Source organism: Corylus avellana, chromosome 8 (genome assembly GCF_965113065.1).
Source record: "Corylus avellana chromosome 8, dhCorAvel1.hap1.2, whole genome shotgun sequence".
Classification (NCBI taxonomy): domain Eukaryota; kingdom Viridiplantae; phylum Streptophyta; class Magnoliopsida; order Fagales; family Betulaceae; genus Corylus; species Corylus avellana.
Genome location: NC_142497.1, coordinates 20,520,853 through 20,539,814, shown reverse-complemented (window position 1 = coordinate 20,539,814; position 18,962 = coordinate 20,520,853). Strand labels below are relative to the sequence as shown.

Here is an 18,962-nt window from a genome sequence, read left to right as displayed (position 1 = left end):
GGAGGGCCCACCACCCAATGGGCGGTGACGGATGAGCCTCCGTCCTGTCTGTCCCAACAAATCGAACGTTGTACACGCCGCTTGCGCCCCAAAAAAGACTTTCCCAAACGAGCGATGGAAGAAAAGAGATCAGGATCGTGCAGATCTCGCCACGTGGAACGCACGAATAAAATCGGATGCAAACCTATTTATATTCCACCCTTTATTCTGCTTTTCTCGTCCGCCTCTCTCTCTCTCTCTCTCTCTCTCTCGACGTTCTCTTTCTCTCTCCTCAGTTCGCTCACTCTCAGACACCGCCCAAACCCCACGCCTCTCTCAAATCCACAAAACCTAGAATTTCATTTCCATGCTCCGTTCAGATCTTTGGTGCTGAAGTTTCTCTCCGATATTTTCCCGAGAAAATCACCGATTCGGTTGTTCGGAGAATCGGAGCTTTGGGAGATTCGGAAATGGCGACTTCGACGACGAGCACCGTCTACATCCAGGTCATCGAGGATGTCATCAACAAGGTCCGCGAAGAGTTCGTCAACAACGGAGGGCCAGGAGAGGATGTTCTCAAGGAGCTTCAAGGAGTAATTATCTGTTTATTTTATTTTTTAAAAATAATTTTGTGTTATTATTATTTTTCTTTTTCGGTGCTATTAGGGTTTTATTACAGGGAGTGATTGGTTCTTCATTTTCAAAGGGATCGGTGGGGGTTTTGAGCAAATTGATATGTGGGTTCGATCTGGTCATTTCTAGGGTTTTGAGATTGTTCCTTTTCGTGGGGTTAAATTGTCCTTTTGGGAAGCTATTTTGAGCTTTCTGTTAGTTTATATCTTTGGTGTTTGAGTTGGGTTTAGCTGATTTGTTATGGGAAATTTGTAGACATGGGAGGCGAGAATGATTCAAGCTGGTGTAATAATTGGTCCGATAGAGCGGACTGGTGCGCCTAAGCCCGCACTTGGGGGTGCTGCCGCTCCCGTTCACGATCTTAATGTGCCGTACGAAGGGGGCGAGGAGTATGAAACTCCCACTGCTGAGATGCTCTTTCCTGCAGTGAGTTTGTGCCTTTTTCTTTCACTGAAACGATCTCTGTCCAGTTTTTAAATTTTAAAGTAAGTTATGAGTTCAATTGATGGAGAGTTGATGTGGTTTACTTTGAAATGTAGACGCCTTTACAGACTCCCATTCAAACACCTTTACCGGGAACTGCAGACAGTTCGATGTATAACATTCCTACTGGACCTAGTGACTATCCCACTCCTGGAAGTGATACTAGTGGTGGTGGGGGTGGAAACAATAATGAGGCGAAAACTGGAAGACCTAGCCCCTTCATGGTAAACATTACATTACTGGCACCATTTTGTTTGTTAGTTTCTATTTTGAAAGCTTTAATGCCTAACAATTAATTCATAGTAGAGGTATCTATAGCTATTTTTGTTTATAAACTGGCATTAATGTAGTGGGGGACTAGTATCCTTAGCTGTTCTGTAAGTGGCGTAAGGATGCTAAACAGGTTATACTTCTATTTGGTTGTTTTAAAGGGTAGCTTATGATAATCCTCTTTATTCTTGTTGCAGCAACCTCCTTCTCCTTGGATGAGCCAAAGGCCTCCACTTGATGTTAATGTTGGTAAGTATGATATAAAATACTCCCATAGGTGTTTGTCTATTATTTTATAATACTTAATGTTGTACTTGTGTAGCTTATGTGGAAGGGCGGGATGAGTTGGACAGAGGAACCCCTCATCAGCCCACGACACAGGTAATCCCTGTTGTTACTTCATATTGCAGAAGAAAAACTCATAGTTACAGAGTTCTGGATTACTAAGGTGTATAAACCTCCTTTATGGAATGTGTTCTTTGAATCGCTTTTTGTATAGGATGTACAACATAATGCTAGTACCATATTTTATGTGTTATCTTATTGTTCGAGAAAAACCCAGGACTTCTTCACGCTGTCTGGGAAGCGAAAACGTGAAGAGTTTGCTTCACAATATCACCCTGGTGGATTCATACCTCAGCAAGATGGAGCTGGGGATGCTGCCTCTGAGGTGTTTGAGATTGAGGTTTGTCCTCTCCTTTTTTTTGTTGGATGAATAAGATGTTGAATGCTTTTCTTCTTTTGGATGAATTTGGGTTAAATTTAAGTAGTTTAAATGGTTTATTTCTCTGAAGACTTTGATTTTGCTTACCTGAATTTTGGATTGTGATTTATTAGTGTTAGCCTTTGTGGAATCTTCATTGGACTAGATTGGTTTAGGAAGGTAAATTGGGGTTCTGTTGCATTTTTGTCATTGAAATTTCATATTATTGGTTGGAATCTCTTTAGTATGTTTAGAGCTGATCTAGGATCCTTTGAAAGGGTACAGAGCTGGGCATAATATGTAATATTGATGTCCATATATCGAGGACAGATGTCAGATAAAATGAAGTCAAATAGGTTTTAGAACGGGGTGATAGTTGTTGAAGTGGTTTGAAATTCTACTGACCTTAGGTGTTAGATGAGGTGGAGGTACTGCAAATCGGAGAAAGTACAGTAAAATCATCAGAAATAAGGTTAGTTAGTTGAAGTATTATGATATGACTAGTGTCAGCTGCATGGCTTGAAAAAAAAAAGGAAAAATAGCCCTTTGAAAAAATAGGCATTTGCTTGCTTAATTGCTTCTCTTTTGGTTACCATATCCATGCAATTTCCTGGAAGGATAGGACTCTTCTCCTGTACCACCCTTCCCAGATAGTTGAACTTGGTTTGTCCAATTCTTAGGGAGAAGGGTCCATTCAGAATGAATGGAAAGACAGAAAGCTATCACCTGTTTAGTTGTGATTTTCACTAGGTTGTATATAATCCAATGGTCAGTGAGATGACTTTCCTACTAACTGATTCCTGCCAAGTCAAAGCTTACTTTACAAAGCACAAGTTGGTATCCACCTTGCAGAACATAGTTGGAGGTGATGTTGATCTTTCTAAAGGCTTTATTGGGTTTTCTTTTAAGCAGCTATTTTGGGATTGGCTAATTTAGTTGGAACACTAGAAAGTAGAAATGATCCAGGACTTTTTTGCCTCCTTTTTTTTTTTTTTTTTCTTCAGTCCTAGAAGCAGTTCAAGCTTATCTTAGATCTTGTTAACTTTTTAGATTTCAGGCATCTTTAGGGTGCTACCTTTTCTTGTATACCTTTCGTGTACGAGGGGGTTGCCTCTATCTCTTTAATAAATTATTATTCATAAAAAAAAAAGAAGCAATTTAAGCCTGATGATGTTTTCTAGCGTTCGGCTAATGAGTTGGATGTCATGTTCTCTTTTGTGATAGTCGTAATGATTGAATCAGCTGTTAACATTTTGCAAATTATCCCCTTTTGGAGTTTTATTCAGGGTGAGAGATTTGGAGTGTCATTTTTTGCCATTTCTTGTTGCAATAATTGAGCATACTGAGGAAATTTGTTTTTGTGGTAAAGGGATTTGTAGATATACTTTTTGTATTGATCTTGAATAAATATACTTGGTGGGGCCTCAATTTTATGGCCAGATAATATTATGTCCGTTCTAAGAGAAGCTTTTTTCTCCGCTTTATATTGCAAAAGGTGAGGACATTTATTGTTGTAAAATATAACTTTTCATAACTGTATTTATAGGATTTTGATTTTTGTTAGAAAATGGGACCCTTCTATAATGGCGCCGCTTTTGCAATCTCAGAATTCATGTTTCCAGTGAATGGCATACTCTCTTATTGATTTCATGCAGTGTTAGACTCATTTGATTGTAACCTTTCAGTTAAGCGGAGGCAGCACTTCTCTGGGTGGACACGGCATACTTACCACTGCAAATAAAGAGGTTGTGGCACATGTGGCAAGGTCATGTTCAAAGATTCCTCAACTTGATGGACCAATTCCTGATCCTTATGATGACGTCCTTTCTACTCCCAATGTAAGTATGGTTCTGCAGTTTGTAAGACACAGTATGCTAACAAATACTCCGCTTTTATTGTTTTTTTTTTTTGGTCCCTTTTGTATGTATATGTATGTATCTGACATGCATACCAACTTCTAACGGCCCTAGCACTTCTATTTGATATCCTAGCCTAATTTTTGGTATCATGAGTAAAACCTTATGTTTGAGGCATTTTCATTGGGTTGCCTGTAGAGGCTGATCTTGTGATCTGACTGAGGACTTATCTGCCTTACGTATTCTTAGAAATCCTTCATTTTGCTTTTGCTTTAAAAGTGGATTGATTGGTTGATCGCAGTCATGTGGGATCTTAATTTAAATGTGGGTGGGTGGGTGGGTTTTCGCCTGTTCATTTTTATTTGGAAGTTGCATTTGTATGTTTCATCATTAAGCCATTGATTCATACCTTAATTCTGGTTGCTGGGAAGGAGGGGAAAAGATTGTTTCTGCCAATGAAGTCTGGCTCAAATGGCACCTCCTCTCCCTCTTAAGAATAGGGTGGTGAGGTCATGGGTTTATAATCCACTGGGTGCATGTGTAACCTATCAATCAAAAAAGATTGTTTTTTTCTCCCTCTATCTTGGCCAACAAATGAAGCATTGGGCTACAAAGTGCCATAATATTTGATTGCTTGTAAAGGGAGTTGGTTCCGTATTGGACCACAAGGAGCATAGTGCTTCATGGATTTGATCATGTATAGAAGAAAGAATTTCCAATTGAGTGATGACAGCCTAAAATGCATATTCTGGGGCATTGTCAGCTGAAAATTTATAATTAATTTTTCAAAAGTTGGGATAAATGGATAGTTCAGTGTGTAGGTGGGCTGGAACTTTGACAGATTGATTGGATGGTTTAAAATTTCCCAAGTATCTTGAGTGCTACAAGAAAAAATATTGAGTGCTTGATCTCTTTTCCAAATGAGTGGATGGATAATTTTGCCTCTGTGCTTTTTGCTGTAACTATTGAAATATGACTGGCAGGGCTTCTCTCTACCCTGATTTTTTTAAAGTTGCATTTTCTCACTAGCTTTTGTTTTCTCCCCTCCCCTCTCATCCTACAGATATACAACAATTATCAAGGAGTTTTCAATGAAGACTACAACATAGCCAACACACCGGCTCCTAATGGTAAATCTTGTGAATATATGCGATACAGATTATGATTAAAAGTTTGAAATGGTTAAAATTGGTGTGGCATAAGTTTGTCTCTCTAATGTTGGAGCTACCTGTTTTTTATTTTTTTTTCAGACCAGCCAGCAGGTACTCCTGCTCCAGTTGTTCAAAATGATGTTGCAGAGGATGATGACGATGAGCCCCCACTGAATGAGAATGACGATGATGATTTAGATGATGTAGACGAAGTAGAGGAGCAAAACACACAGCATTTGGTTTTGGCTCAGTTTGATAAGGTAGTCTTTGTGTGTGTGAGATCATGCATAAAATAGATACCTAAAACATATTGGGCTGCCATTTTTACTTTTCTATTATACATTTGGGGGGGCAGGTGACGCGTACCAAAAGCAGGTGGAAATGCTCGCTGAAGGATGGCATTATGCACATAAACAATAAAGACATTCTCTTTAACAAGGTTAGTTTTCCTCTAATGATTGATGGGAATTCTATTACGCTTTCTGTTTTCATCCTGTACTGGACCCTAGCTTAAAGTTTTCATTGGAATGCTTCCAATCCTCTGCAGGCAACGGGAGAATTCGAGTTCTGATTTTATTGGAGAGCATCTATTCTGCCATTTTCTGGCAGTTGTTCTTGCAGAGCAAATCCAGAGGCATCATTGGGTGTTCAGTAATTTTTCCTTAATTATTATTATTAATTGAGAGCTTGAAGAGAGAGAGAGAGATGCTTGATACTTTTAAGACTGGGATGGGATGGATGTTGGCCCGTTGTACATAAAGCAAATGAGCTTTTTCGGCCTTTAAATGGATGGTCACTTGAGGCATTTGCAGAAGTTTACCATTTCTCTAATGGAATATGTAGTTCCATAAACTCTGTATTCTTTAACATTTTGGTTAATCTACGAATTGCAGTAGGTTTATTTGTAGTTTTGTTACCCCCCTCCCAACAAGTTGCAGCCAAGTCCCCTTATAAAGGGGCAGACCTAGAGGTCTCACTTGGCAATTTGTATTTATTTCTACAATAATGTTAAATATTATACTCTTTATCTCATTGGGCTGATATGATAGTGTTCATCAACTTATAATTTTTATTTTTTATATTTAATGAGAATTGATTTAAGGGTTGATGGATGCTGTCACATTAGTTTCGTGAGATGCGTGTATAGCGTGTAACATTGCTATTATATATAAGTAATGTTACTTTTTACATTAGATTTTCACACATGAAAAGCTATTTAAGACAAGACATATTAATCAGTATAAAATCTTAGTGTGAAGAGTAATATTACTTTACTTTTGATTTTGAACAATCAAATTTGATTGTCAAACCCGTCCACAAGGACCTCTCACCTTGGTCCTTATAGCATTATAATTTATTTAATCAACGAATTTTCCAACTCACAAGGTTTGACCTTTTTTAAAAATTTTTTTTTCTTTATTTAATCAACGAATTTTCCCAACTCAAAGGTTTGACCTTTTTTTTTAATTTTTTTTTTTTTTTTGGGTCAAATGCAATATGTGGTTGAGCTCTTAAGCTCTTAAGAGCCCAAAATATATGGATATATTTATGGTTGTGTTTTAGATGAGATTATGAGATGACAGCTGCGATTTTCTTTTAACTCGTATTTTCTTGATGGTAAGGAGAGGAGGGAGCCTCTCCCCTTCCCCTCTACTATCTTTTTGTTTTCTCTTCCTCCCTTTCTTATTTTCTTTTTTCTTTTTCATCCACTGCCATCTCACCGAATTTGATTGGGTTTCTAGATTTATTATTTTCGTCAAAATCAAATCTAGTTTTTTCCATCAGTTCCGTCTATCCATGTTATTGCTCACTAGCCACCCTTCTTCCAGTCGCCGACCTTCATGCATCAATCTGTCGGCCACATGTCGGTGGGTGAGTCCCACGCACTGGAGTGCCAGCGACGTCGTCACTGATATAACTTCAGTTCGTTAGATCTGCTCCGCTATAGTCCCACCCGTCGGTCTAACTGCACCGATTGCCAATCCAATTTCTATGTCATATAGGAGTAGGGTGTATTATAGTTTTTGTTTTTGTTTTTGCTCCTGGCTTTTGAGCTGAGGAGGGATAATTTCAATGTGAAATTATCTCTCATGGCTGGTAAAATAAAGTTTTAAGGAAATTTGGGCTACTTATATCTTATATTTAGTTTGCTTCTGAAAGCCGGAGCAGATTTGTTCCATAAAGATAAGTTGTACATGGGTTAGCAGAGGCTGCTGTCATAGATAGTTTTTAATTGTGAGATTTTACTGATTATATCTATGACGTTGTATTTACATAATTTTAGACTATGTTATGTAAGAACATTATGCTCTGGGATGTTAGAACTATTCTTATTTTGAATGAAAAATGTAAAAGAAGAAAAAGAAGCAGAAATGACAACTGCCTGAAGGATCCTTTTTATTGATTGGTTTCTTGTGCAAGGCTTGTAGGAGAAAGTTTCCCCTTAAAAATCAAAATTGCACGATCTCATGTTAATAATATTTTCCATAGTAATAAAGAAAGAAAGAAAGAAAGAAAGAAAAAAAAAAAAAAAACTCTTTTATTTCTAAAATTGTCTGTTAACTGGTTTTCTCATAGAAATCGACGAAAAAAAAAATGGTTTTGTTAGAAAGAGATATACATTAAAGGGAGAAATAAAAACGTACAATCTATCACATACTGACATCATTAGAAACATTCGCAGAAATCAATGACGACAAGCATGCCATCTTCAAGAAAATGCAATAAAAAGAAGCAGAAAAATGGTGGATATATAGGGAGGAAATTATCCCTATTTGCAGACACCGGCAACGTCAAAACTGACAAACCTACCACGACAAAAATACTGATTGATCAGAAGAACATTAATCAATGTACAGCTGTAGCACCAAAATGTCACTGCACATTGTCCACCAGTACGCATTGTGATTGAAGCAGAGCAAGCAGGTTTGGCGGCTCGGTGAAGGTGGCCACGGCCGGATGTTTCCACCCTCCTGCTGGTGAGCACAGACTTCTCTTCTCATGACCATTCTCGCTCTCCGACAACCTTTTTTCCACCGTCTCCGGCAATGGTTCCGGGGATAGAACGAGCGGCGACAGCAAAGGAATCGCCTTTGGAGTTTCACCAGAGGGGCCAGAGAAAGGGCCGGTGGCGGGAATCTTATCAAGCTGAAGAGATGCCGGGGCGTGCTTCTGTAGCCTGGTGGGGGCCTTCCCTGCTTTGGGCTTGACTTCTCTCTGAGCAGAGCCAATACTGCTAGCGGTATCCATTATTGGTTGATTAGGAATTTGTTGATTTGTGAATTTGCATGGGATCTTGAATAACTCAAAAAAGCTGTGGGATCGGAATAAGAAGCTAAAAGAGATGGTGGAAAATGACGACCTTTTCTTGAGTAAAGCGGAAAGTATGGGGTCGGTTAAAAGAGTCAAAAACGGCAAAATTCGATTTTGAATGGCAGGTAAAAGTAACGGTCATATGCTTATTTTTACAGAGCCATGCTCTTTCTTTCCCCATTTTGTGTGGACAATAGTTTTTCTAGAGGGCTTTTTTATTTTATTTTATGTCTTCAGGCGTTTTTTTCCTCCCGGAAAGGAAGGGGGAAAGGCCGAGAGAGCGTGTGTGTAACGCCTGTCCGTACTCTTCTCCCACTTTTGAAAGATGATTAGCAGCTAGCGCTGCTAATTGTCTTTCTTTGAATAATTGTGTACACACACCCACACCTGAGACCAATCAAACCGTTTCCAGCTCATCATGTGCTTTTCTTTTCTTTTTTTTTTTAATAAATAAAATTTAGAATTTATGAGGTCGGTTGTAGGAGTTAATTATATACGAAATGAATCATTTTTAGTTTGTAGCTAATTTCGGTCATGGGTTTTAAATGCGTGGTACATTAGTATACTATAATGGCACGAGAGCGACTTCTATAAGGAGTTGGTGCTCACTAATAGGAAATGGTCACATAGAATTATTGCAGCAAATGAAATAAGTACTAAAATACTAGATTATTATGGTTTTTTGATTTTTTTTTTTTTTTTTATAAGATTGTACAGGAGGCTGGAATGGCCTTGCGGCCACCCCCAGGCCACTTGGGGTGGCCGGCGAGCAACCCACATGGGTTGGGTGGCTGCGCCGTCCACCTCAGCCCATGGGGGTGGCTCGCCGTCCACCCCAGATGGATTGCGGGTGGCTCGCGCGGTCACCTTCGCCCTTCCCATATTCTTAAAAAAAAAAAAAAAACATTAAATAAACTAAAATAATTTAGTGTTTTTGTTCTTGTTTGGGTTTGTACAATAATTTTAGGTGATAGCTTCTTATTGGTGAGGACAAACACCACCTCCTTTATAGAAATTATAATCATAATGACACAACAACGCTTACAAATTGACGTAGCATGTAGGGATGAAACCAAAAATTCTTATATATTGATTAGGTCATAGCAGAAATGAAGACCAATGAAACTATAATAATAGTTTTCATATTGCATTGTGAGCAAATTAATAATATAATGCTAATTAAATTGAAGGACAATAATAACCAAGTGCATAACAGCTCAATATGATAAAATATAGATGAAATGGTACGAGATTAAACAAAAATGATTAACAAAAATTCATACTTATCTCCATAATAAAAATCCAGCAAAATAATATTGAAATCTTTATATTTAATAATGAAACAAGAGAACACCTTTTCTTATAATTGATAAAGAGATGTGTAAAATCTTTGAAAAACGAAAAAGATGATTCCAATTCAGTGAATCACGCACTATTCATTCTCCAATAAAAATCGGTGTGGGTGTCGGCGGGTTCCGTGTGGTAAGGAAACGAGGAAAAAAGATATTTATGGCTGTGTTTGGCAACAGCCACTAATTTGAACATGGATAGTAACTATTCATATAAAAAAAAGAAAAAAAGAAAAAAGAAAAAAGTGGGGTGGGGGAGGATATTAACTTTTTTGTTGGTAGATGAGTTTTGAGATTATTTTAATTTTTTTATCTAGGTTTTAAAATATGACAAAATTAGTATTTTAAATTTTGAAAATGACTGAATCACCACCCTTATAGAATTTTTTAAACTGAAGGTGGTGATTTGGTCTTTTCCAAAAGGGAAATGCTTAGTATTTTACTACTGTTCTCTTAATATTCTCTCAACTGTAATGTGACTTTTAAAATTATCAATAGATTAAAAGTTAATAATGATAATCTTAAATTTAACGGTAATTTTAAAAGCCACATCACAGTTAGGAGAACACTAGAAGAACAATAGAAGAACACCTAACATTTCCCTTTCTAAAATCTGAGGTACTAGATTTTTATTTTTTAAAATCTAGGCGAGAAAAAATAAAAATATTAAAACCCAAGTACTAAAAAAGTTATTAACCAAAAAAAAAAAAAAACCAATTAAACTTTTAACATTTTTGCATTTCACATCATGTCAATTACTTTTTATTATTATTCAAATAAAAAAATCACTACAAAATAAAATTTTTTCATTTTTCAATTTTAAACATTATTATTATTATTATTTTTACATCTATTAATTTTTGTTACAGTAATACACCACTAAATAGTTACAGGCCAATGCCAAACGGAAACTATATGGCAGAAGTGGTGGCCCGTTTAGCAACTAGCTATCTCCCTCTTTATAAGCCATTTAGCAACTAGCTATCTCCTTCTTTATTTTTATTTCTAAAAAAAAAAAAAAAAAAAAAAAAAAAAAAAAAAAAGGAGAGTTAAAATTATTACTAAACAATTTCTTTCACTTTTTTCTCTAAAAAAATTTAAACTCATTTTTTCTTTATATTATTATTTAAACAAAAAATTAACAACAAAACCCTTTATCAAACGACCATAATTTCTTTCTATGGTGATCGATCCCCCGTTCGTCTCTACTATCAGACACATTTTTATAGAAAGCAATGTTAGTTGTTATAATTCTATTGAACATTTATCCAACAATGCTGATGTGATACTTATAATTATTGTTAAATAAAAATAAAATTCAAATGATTATAGAAAGTCATGTTAGTATTGCTAAATTGATTATTAAATAAAATTATAGTATTTAACATTTTTCTTTTACAAAATATACACTATAACTCAATTTGTCCGGCTACATTTCCATACCTCACTCCTTATACAGGAGAGGCTGAATATTTGACCTACAGTGAAGAACAAGATTTAATAATTTATGATGATCCGTCCATATTCAAGCCTTTCCTTTTTCTTAGCATTGATTCTTGATTCTTTGCTTCCAAAACAAGTGAGTTGTACGTTTCCAATTTAAAGGACAGAGTATGTTTCAATAAACATGATTAAACCACATATAATGCAAAAATTATATAGATTTTTAGTAATTTAAACATCATGTACAAGAGACCAGGAATGATAGTTTATATGAGATCAATTTGTTCGAATAGATGACTTCAGTCATAAATTTATTAAAACAAATAAATCTTATACATTAGGATCAATACAGGGGCAAAATCATAATTTGAGATGAGGGGACGTAATTAACAAATGAAGTTTTTAAGGATAAAAAATTTCAAATTTTGGGGGGACTTTTGTTCTCTCAAGCTAAGAGTATCTCCAAGAGAATAGGTAAATCTTTTATAATAGTCAGATTTAACTATTATTAGCCTTTTTACCTTTCAAACAGAATAGCTATTTTGCAGTTTTTTCTTCTAGTATGAATAGTAAATAGGTTGATTAGCCTATTCACTATTCATACTATAAATTTTGTTTATTATTATTTTTTCTTCCTTTCTTCCTTTTACCCTCTATCTCCTCTTATTTCTTTCACAACCTTTTCCACGCAAAATAATATTTAAAGAAAATAGATAGTAGAATAGAGAATATTTGGAGTGTGTATGAAAAAATGAGTAGCTAAAATAAAAAATTGTACTTTTTCAGTAGCTATTTTGCCTACTTCTATTAAAGATGCTCTGGCAGTTCCACCCTAGGATCCACAATATTTATCGATACTACTATGAAAAAAACCTTTATATAAAAGTTATTTGTCTAAATAAATTTTGAACCGCTCAACTATCTGAGGATTGCATGTTGTACATAATATCTCTCATATTTGACAAGTAATTATTGTAAATCCTAATTGGGACATCATATGGGCTCTCACAATTTGCTCTCAAAAGAATTTAATGTTCTTACAGTGTGTTGCCAAAATTATTAGCAAATTGAGTGCATCCTAATCCATATGATTGAAGGTCAAAACTCCAGAGTCACTCGAAGTATCAAAATTTGACCACAAAAACCCCCCAACACAAAAGAATAAGATAAAGCGGGAGCCATCGAACCGTTACCCCTTGATCATACACTTGAGTCAAACTGCCTCGCATGGCTTGCAGTGCCTCAACTCCACCTCTCTTCAACCTCAAGCTCTCACAGTCACACCCAACGCGGCGGACAAAGCCATCGCAAGCTCTCATCTCTTACACCCAAATTAGCACACAATCATGTTCAACTTGCAACGCTCATTTCAAGGCCAAATTTCCCATTTTCTCAAAATTACCTTTGCTTTCTGGCCGTCGACTCAAATTCCATGTGAGCACTCAAAATCTCCCATTTGGATTTTTTTTCTTTGTTGCTTCTATGTTTTGTTGGGTGATAGTTTTTGTGTTTGGTGGGCAGGTGGGAGTACAGAAAGAGTATGCTTCTGGGGAAGAGGATGAGTCGCTTGCCTCTGACGCAACGTATCAGGAAGATTTTGCTTGGTCTTCTGTGATTTTGCCGTGCGTCTCTAACACTTTCTCTTCATTTCATGTTTTTTTGATAATGGGTATTCTGTATTTTGGATGAATTTGATGGGTATCTAAAATCCAATACGTTTGGTTAGCTCTTGCATCGCATGTGATAGCATTGTCATTTATTTGTTATTGTTTATTTCAAGCTATGGTTTTCAGGATGTGTGAATGCAATCAAAAAATTGGACCTTCAACCTGAATACCTGATTACCATATTGAATTACTCTGTTTTAGTTTTGGTGTGAAAGCAAGATTAGTACTTAAAAAGTTCTAGCTAACCATGCCTAATTCATGGTAGTGGGATTTATATCTTCGTTGTTTTGAATTTGAAGAGAATAGGTTGAATCAAGAAAAGATTCGTGACGGAGGTTTTAGTGTGAATATGTTTCTCTGAAAAGATAAATAAATCATTGGCTAAATTTAACCTTGTTCCTGCAATTTTAGGTTTTTGTTCCCAGCCTTGGGAGGTTTGTTATTTGGGTATGACATTGGTGCCACCTCTGGTGCTACCATCTCATTGCAGGTGCGTATTTTGTTTATTGACTTCTTTCCTATATATATATATATATATATATATATATATATATATATATTTTTGATAAGTAAAAAAGTACTTTCCTATATATTTAATTTGCTTTAGTAATCTTTCTTGTTGTTTTGATAACCATCGATTCATTTAGGTGTCTTATACAGCCCATTTAAGCATATACATTTTTTGTTGTTGTTACAATGATGATTGTTAGTCACCTGAGCTCAGTGGAACAACTTGGTTCAACATTTCGGCCATTCAGCTTGGACTTGTGGTATGGTTCGAGGATCAGAGTTACATTACTTCTGCGATTTTTCTGGATACTTGCAGTTTGTTTTATGTTCAATCTATTCTTTTAATATTGAATTGAATACAGGTCAGTGGTTCACTTTATGGAGCTCTTTTTGGTTCTATTCTTGTCTACCCAATTGCAGACTTCCTTGGTATGTCCTTATTTAGTCGTTCCTGAATTTTGGAGCTCTTTTTATGATTTTCTTTTCAATATAATGGGTTTTCTCGTAAAGGGAGGAGGCGAGAACTTATCATAGCAGCTGTGCTATATGCGCTTGGTGGTCTGATCACTGCCTATGCTCCAGGCCTTGGTGTCCTTTTAATAGGAAGGCTGCTCTATGGCCTTGGTATTGGTTTGGTGGGATTCTTTGAAACTCCCCCTCTTCTTTTCTGCAGTCTAAGCTGCTATTATGTACCTAGTCATGCTGTAACCTTATTATAAGTGAGTTAATTTGGCAGGCTATGCATGGGGCTCCTCTCTATATTGCAGAAACTTGCCCATCTCAGATTCGTGGAACTCTAGTATCTTTGAAGGAACTCTTCATAGTTCTGGGAATTCTGGTATTGTTTACTCTTATATTATTCTCTATGTTCACTTTCTTGTCTGAAATAAACTGAGCTAGAAAATGAAATTTTCTGCAGTTGGGTTATTTCGTTGGAAGCCTTCAGGTTGATGTAGTTGGAGGGTGGCGTTACATGTTTGGAGTTAGTGCATCAATTGCTTTAATTATGGGACTAGGCATGTGGAGTCTTCCACCATCTCCACGCTGGTTACTTCTTAGGGCTGTTCAAGGTAAAGGGTCTTTACAAGATTACAAAGAGAAGGCCTTAATTGCCCTGAGCAAACTAAGGGGCCGTCCTCCTGGTGACAAATTGTCTGAGAGGCAAATAGAAGACACCTTTGTGTCATTGAAATATGCATATGAGGATCAGGAATCTGAGGGCAGTTTCTTGGAGGTTTTTCAAGGCCCAAGTTTGAAAGCCTTTCTAATCGGTGGAGGTTTGGTCCTTTTTCAGCAGGTATTTCTTCCTTTTTGCTGCTATGAATTTGTTTTTACATTTATCTTTAAACTCAAGTTCAAACAAGCATGTAATGAAGAAATGTCGATTTTTTTCTTGTTGGTAAGCCAATTTACCACCTGACTGTGACAGATAACTGGGCAACCAAGTGTTCTATATTATGCAGGTTCAATACTTCAGGTACGTCATGGTTGAACTCAAATCTGTTCTGGATAAAATGCTATCCCTTTATCTCATTTTTCCTAACGTAATGATATTCTTTGTGATTCTACTATTCAAGACTGCTGGATTCTCTGCGGCCTCTGATGCTACCCGAGTTTCAGTTGTAATTGGTGTGTTCAAAGTATGTTTAATAATCTTTGAAGTCTTTGAACATGAGGGAAAGAGTCTCCCTGCCTTAATACCTCCTGGTAATGCTAATAATGATTCATTTGTGATGGTTTTCCCTCTTCAGTTACTGATGACATGGATAGCTATCCTAAAAGTAGATAATCTTGGGAGAAGACCCCTGCTAATTGGAGGTGTCAGCGGCATTGTATGCATCAAATGACTATCAATCTGCTATGTATCATGCATTATTTAATGTTCATTTATAAAAAACATGATGAAAGCTTGACTATGTTTTTCTTTAAATTACCACAGGCTGTTTCTTTACTTCTACTTTCTGCTTATTATAAATTTCTTGGAGGATTCCCTTTTGTTGCTGTAGCTGGTCTTCTTCTCTATGTTGGTTGCTACCAGGTAACCATTTTCTCTTTTAAATGTTGGAATTTGCTGCACTATTTCTTTCGAATATAACAATAAGGAGCACGTCTATCGTGGCTGAATTTCATCTTCTAACATCCATAGAAAATTCTATGTTAGAGAGCTACCTTGAGTTTTAGAATTTTCTGGGAAAAAGAAAGAAAAATGAAAGGGAAAGCAGTTAATACCTGATGAGCAGTGACAATTTTTTCTTCCTGACACGGTTGATGGGAATTTTGATTCATTATTAGATTTCTGTTCTTTGAATGGTATTTCAGATATCATTTGGGCCGATCAGTTGGCTTATGGTGTCGGAGATATTCCCAATCCGGACAAGAGGGCGAGGGATCAGTCTAGCAGTTCTTACTAACTTTGGTTCCAATGCCCTTGTGACCTTTGCTTTCTTACCATTGAAGGTATTGATTTGCTTTTATCAATCCATTTCTTTCAAAGCTGGTATCTCATTGTTCATAGTTTTCATTCTCCTGTGATTGACTGAATATGGAGTTCTGCTAAATATTGCAGGAGCTTCTAGGAGCGGAAAACCTCTTCCTTCTTTTCGGGGCTATTGCTTTGTTGTCACTTGTGTTTGTAGTGCTCGTTGTCCCAGAGACCAAAGGTTTGAGCTTGGAAGAGATTGAGACCAAAATTTCGAAGTGAAAGCTCATATCTGTCGAAATGAATAGGTGAGCTCCAATACGCCAAGAATTTTGGTTACTCTGTAGACTTGTATCCTGGCATGGCAATGGAAGATCATCTCCTTTTAAACTTCATCAACCTATCTGTCTTATCATTTCATAAAAGCAATCTTATTATTGTACATTAATGAAGCTCATCAAGAAGTTGCAACTTCAGGTAATGGCTTTTCAGCTAGAATACTACTGGGCTTTTGTTAACTGGATTAGAATCTTGGTGGGTGTGAACCAGAGATTAAATACTCTACTTGATATTGTCAAAAGGCAGAAAGAGAAACAAAAGAAATTTGTTCTGACTTAGGAGATGAACTAGCTGGAGTTTGTAGTGCTCTTTCTTGACGTAGCGGAAGACTTGGCAACCAAAAGGTTAGGAGCTTCGTCTCCTAACCTGATAAATCAGTGCTCAATCCGCAAATTGACACACAACACAATCTTCAGATTGTAGGATAAGTTCTCCTTAGAGAAAATTGAGAGAATTCTTAGATATATTTGAGTGATACAAGTTGCATTGTGAAAATGTTTACAAGTCCTACTATTTATAGGAAAAGAAAATAATAAACTATTAAAGAAATATTAAAATAATCTTGGCCCTAACAATGGCAGCTTGCTATTGGCTCCCCTAATCCTGCAATGGCTCCTTATTGGTTCTTCTTAACCGGCAGAAGCTTTTCATTGGCGCATGGTGTTGGCAGGGTCGGTTATGATATTATTCCTTACAGTTGTCAGACCCTGGTTTTGACATTAATTCCGGCCTTGGCATTACTTTGCGGCCTTTCCAGCTCTGACATTGCGGCCCATTTTTTACATTATTCCTTCTGGCAGCTTTGTTAGATGTCAGAAAGTTTGATTCCCGGGGTTTTATGTTCGGGAGTAGAGACACTTGGATGTGATGCTCGGGTGAACAGTGCTTGGCTGAACATATATTGCTTTGTTGAACAGTGCTCGGGTAATGGAGAAATATCATCTCGGGGAGGTGCTCGGGTGGGCTGTCCTACATCATTTATGGATCAAAATCCATTTGCTTGGAGCTCTGGGTTGGACCTCTTAGATTCCAAAGATCCCAAATTCAAAGATCAAAATCAGATTTTGCAGAAAAAATAAAATAAAAAAGTACCAGTTTAAATAGGAAGATTAATCTGATAAACTTATGATTTCGGGCCTTGTAACCCAAATTATGACGAATCACCCTGCTAACAACGTATTGATTTTGTAAAGTTCCATTGATCATCATTTTGACACTCAAATTATATCCATTATAATTATTTAATGCATTCAGTCTCATTCATCTGACTATTATAGTGAGAAATAGGGCAAGCAACACACAAATCTATGTTAATAGATTCTTGAAACTACAACGCATAAGAGCAACTCTAGACTCAAAATACACCCTTTTTCATTTAGCTTTTAGTTTTTTAATACAAATTTCAACATATAATCTATTTCCTATCTACTTTCTCTAAATATTATTTTTAATTATTTTTTCCACTTCTCTCTACGTCACTGTCCAGTCTGAAACCCACACCAAAAACAACCCATTAGGACTTTGATTCCTTATTGAAGATGGAGTTCCTACAATACTATATGTGATTATCCAACGTAGCGAGAATTTTGACCACAATAAAGGTTTTACTCCTAATGCATCAAAGTGTCCTTCACTTTATATTTGAGTTTGCGATTATCTCATGATTTAGAATCAATTTAGTAATACCTTTTGAAGTTTTACATAATTCCTTTTGATAGTATTATAAATGAATGACAACTCTGGTAGTCCGTTTAGTGCATTTGTATTTGCTTAAACACATTAAATCCTATTACTGGCTGCAAACATTAAATTGTAAACTGCAATGTTTATGGTTTAAGATATTTTGTGTGATAATCTCATTAATCACACGATGAATTATATTCAATGCAATTTTTGGACCACTTATTTGTATATTATGAATAATAATCTCAAATGATAAACATGTAAATATGTTATATGCCCAATGCTCACAAATATATGAGTGAATAAACAACTTTATTTCGTTTAAATCAGAATCTCCTACAAAATAATTGAAATTTAGGGGCACTATAAGCTACCACCTCTCGGGATTGAATTAGTGGTAGACATGGAAGGAGCATAAACTTGGGAAAAAAGAAATGATGTGAAATCAGATGATTCAATTACTTTGAAATGAAACCCCATTTCCTGGGTCAAAGAGACTCCCAAATCAGCTATACAGGACTGCAAAATATGATCACTCCCATACAATGTTGGATATGTCTTTATGCAGACATCTAAATTCTTCATCAACACTTCTGCCAAAGGATAACTCAAAGCATACCCTGCCCCACCAAATGCCATCCCAAAAGAATGATCAAAATTCGAATTTTTGAATTTATGACATCGGTCCGTAAGAGTTAACTAAAGACGAATCATTTTTAGTTTGTAGCTAATTTCTGTCATTGGTTTTAAATGCGTGGTACATTATTTGTATACTATAATGGCACAACAACGCTTACAAATTCATGTAGCATGCACAGATGAAACCAAGAATTCTTATATATTGATTAGGTCAAAGCGGGAATGAGGACCAATGAAAATATAGTAGTTTATATTGCATTGTCAGCAAATTAATAATATAATGCTAATTAAATTGAACGACAATAATAACCACGTGCATAACATAAATGAGTAACAAAAAAATTCGTACTTATAAGAGTTTAGAGGCATCAAACAAAATTGAAACAATATGACAGTCGATATAGTGCATAGTTTTCTCCATAATAAAAATCCAGCAAAATAATATTAAAATCTTTATATATAACAAGCCCCGATAGCACAGGATTAGTGAAATTTTGTTTGATGCAAAATTTACTACTTTGACCTT

At 36.2% G+C, this 18,962-nt stretch overlaps 3 protein-coding genes across 3 annotated transcripts; 2 read left to right on the top strand and 1 right to left on the bottom strand.

The window, feature by feature from the left end:
- The first annotated feature begins 219 nt into the window (after positions 1 to 219).
- On the top strand, positions 220 to 5,978 carry LOC132163993 (transcription initiation factor IIA large subunit). The gene is made up of 11 exons (XM_088519244.1): positions 220 to 572; positions 868 to 1,038; positions 1,152 to 1,319; positions 1,563 to 1,614; positions 1,688 to 1,746; positions 1,928 to 2,050; positions 3,754 to 3,906; positions 4,988 to 5,054; positions 5,175 to 5,335; positions 5,431 to 5,514; positions 5,623 to 5,978. Exons 1-11 carry the CDS (start codon positions 450 to 452, stop codon positions 5,644 to 5,646), a joined length of 1,185 nt encoding a protein of 394 aa, XP_088375370.1. The 5' UTR covers positions 220 to 449; the 3' UTR covers positions 5,647 to 5,978.
- A 1,755-nt stretch (positions 5,979 to 7,733) lies between these two features.
- Positions 7,734 to 8,447, bottom strand: LOC132164647 (uncharacterized). The gene has a single exon (XM_059575189.2). It carries the CDS (start codon positions 8,322 to 8,324, stop codon positions 7,950 to 7,952), a length of 375 nt encoding a protein of 124 aa, XP_059431172.2. The 5' UTR covers positions 8,325 to 8,447; the 3' UTR covers positions 7,734 to 7,949.
- A 3,858-nt stretch (positions 8,448 to 12,305) lies between these two features.
- Positions 12,306 to 16,401, top strand: LOC132164708 (D-xylose-proton symporter-like 3, chloroplastic). The gene is made up of 14 exons (XM_059575260.2): positions 12,306 to 12,613; positions 12,701 to 12,801; positions 13,258 to 13,336; positions 13,557 to 13,616; positions 13,719 to 13,785; positions 13,867 to 13,991; positions 14,093 to 14,194; positions 14,276 to 14,653; positions 14,786 to 14,833; positions 14,934 to 14,996; positions 15,108 to 15,188; positions 15,296 to 15,394; positions 15,676 to 15,813; positions 15,923 to 16,401. The coding sequence occupies exons 1-14, from the start codon at positions 12,407 to 12,409 to the stop codon at positions 16,055 to 16,057; spliced, it is 1,683 nt and encodes a 560-aa protein (XP_059431243.2). The 5' UTR covers positions 12,306 to 12,406; the 3' UTR covers positions 16,058 to 16,401.
- The last annotated feature ends 2,561 nt before the right edge of the window (positions 16,402 to 18,962 follow it).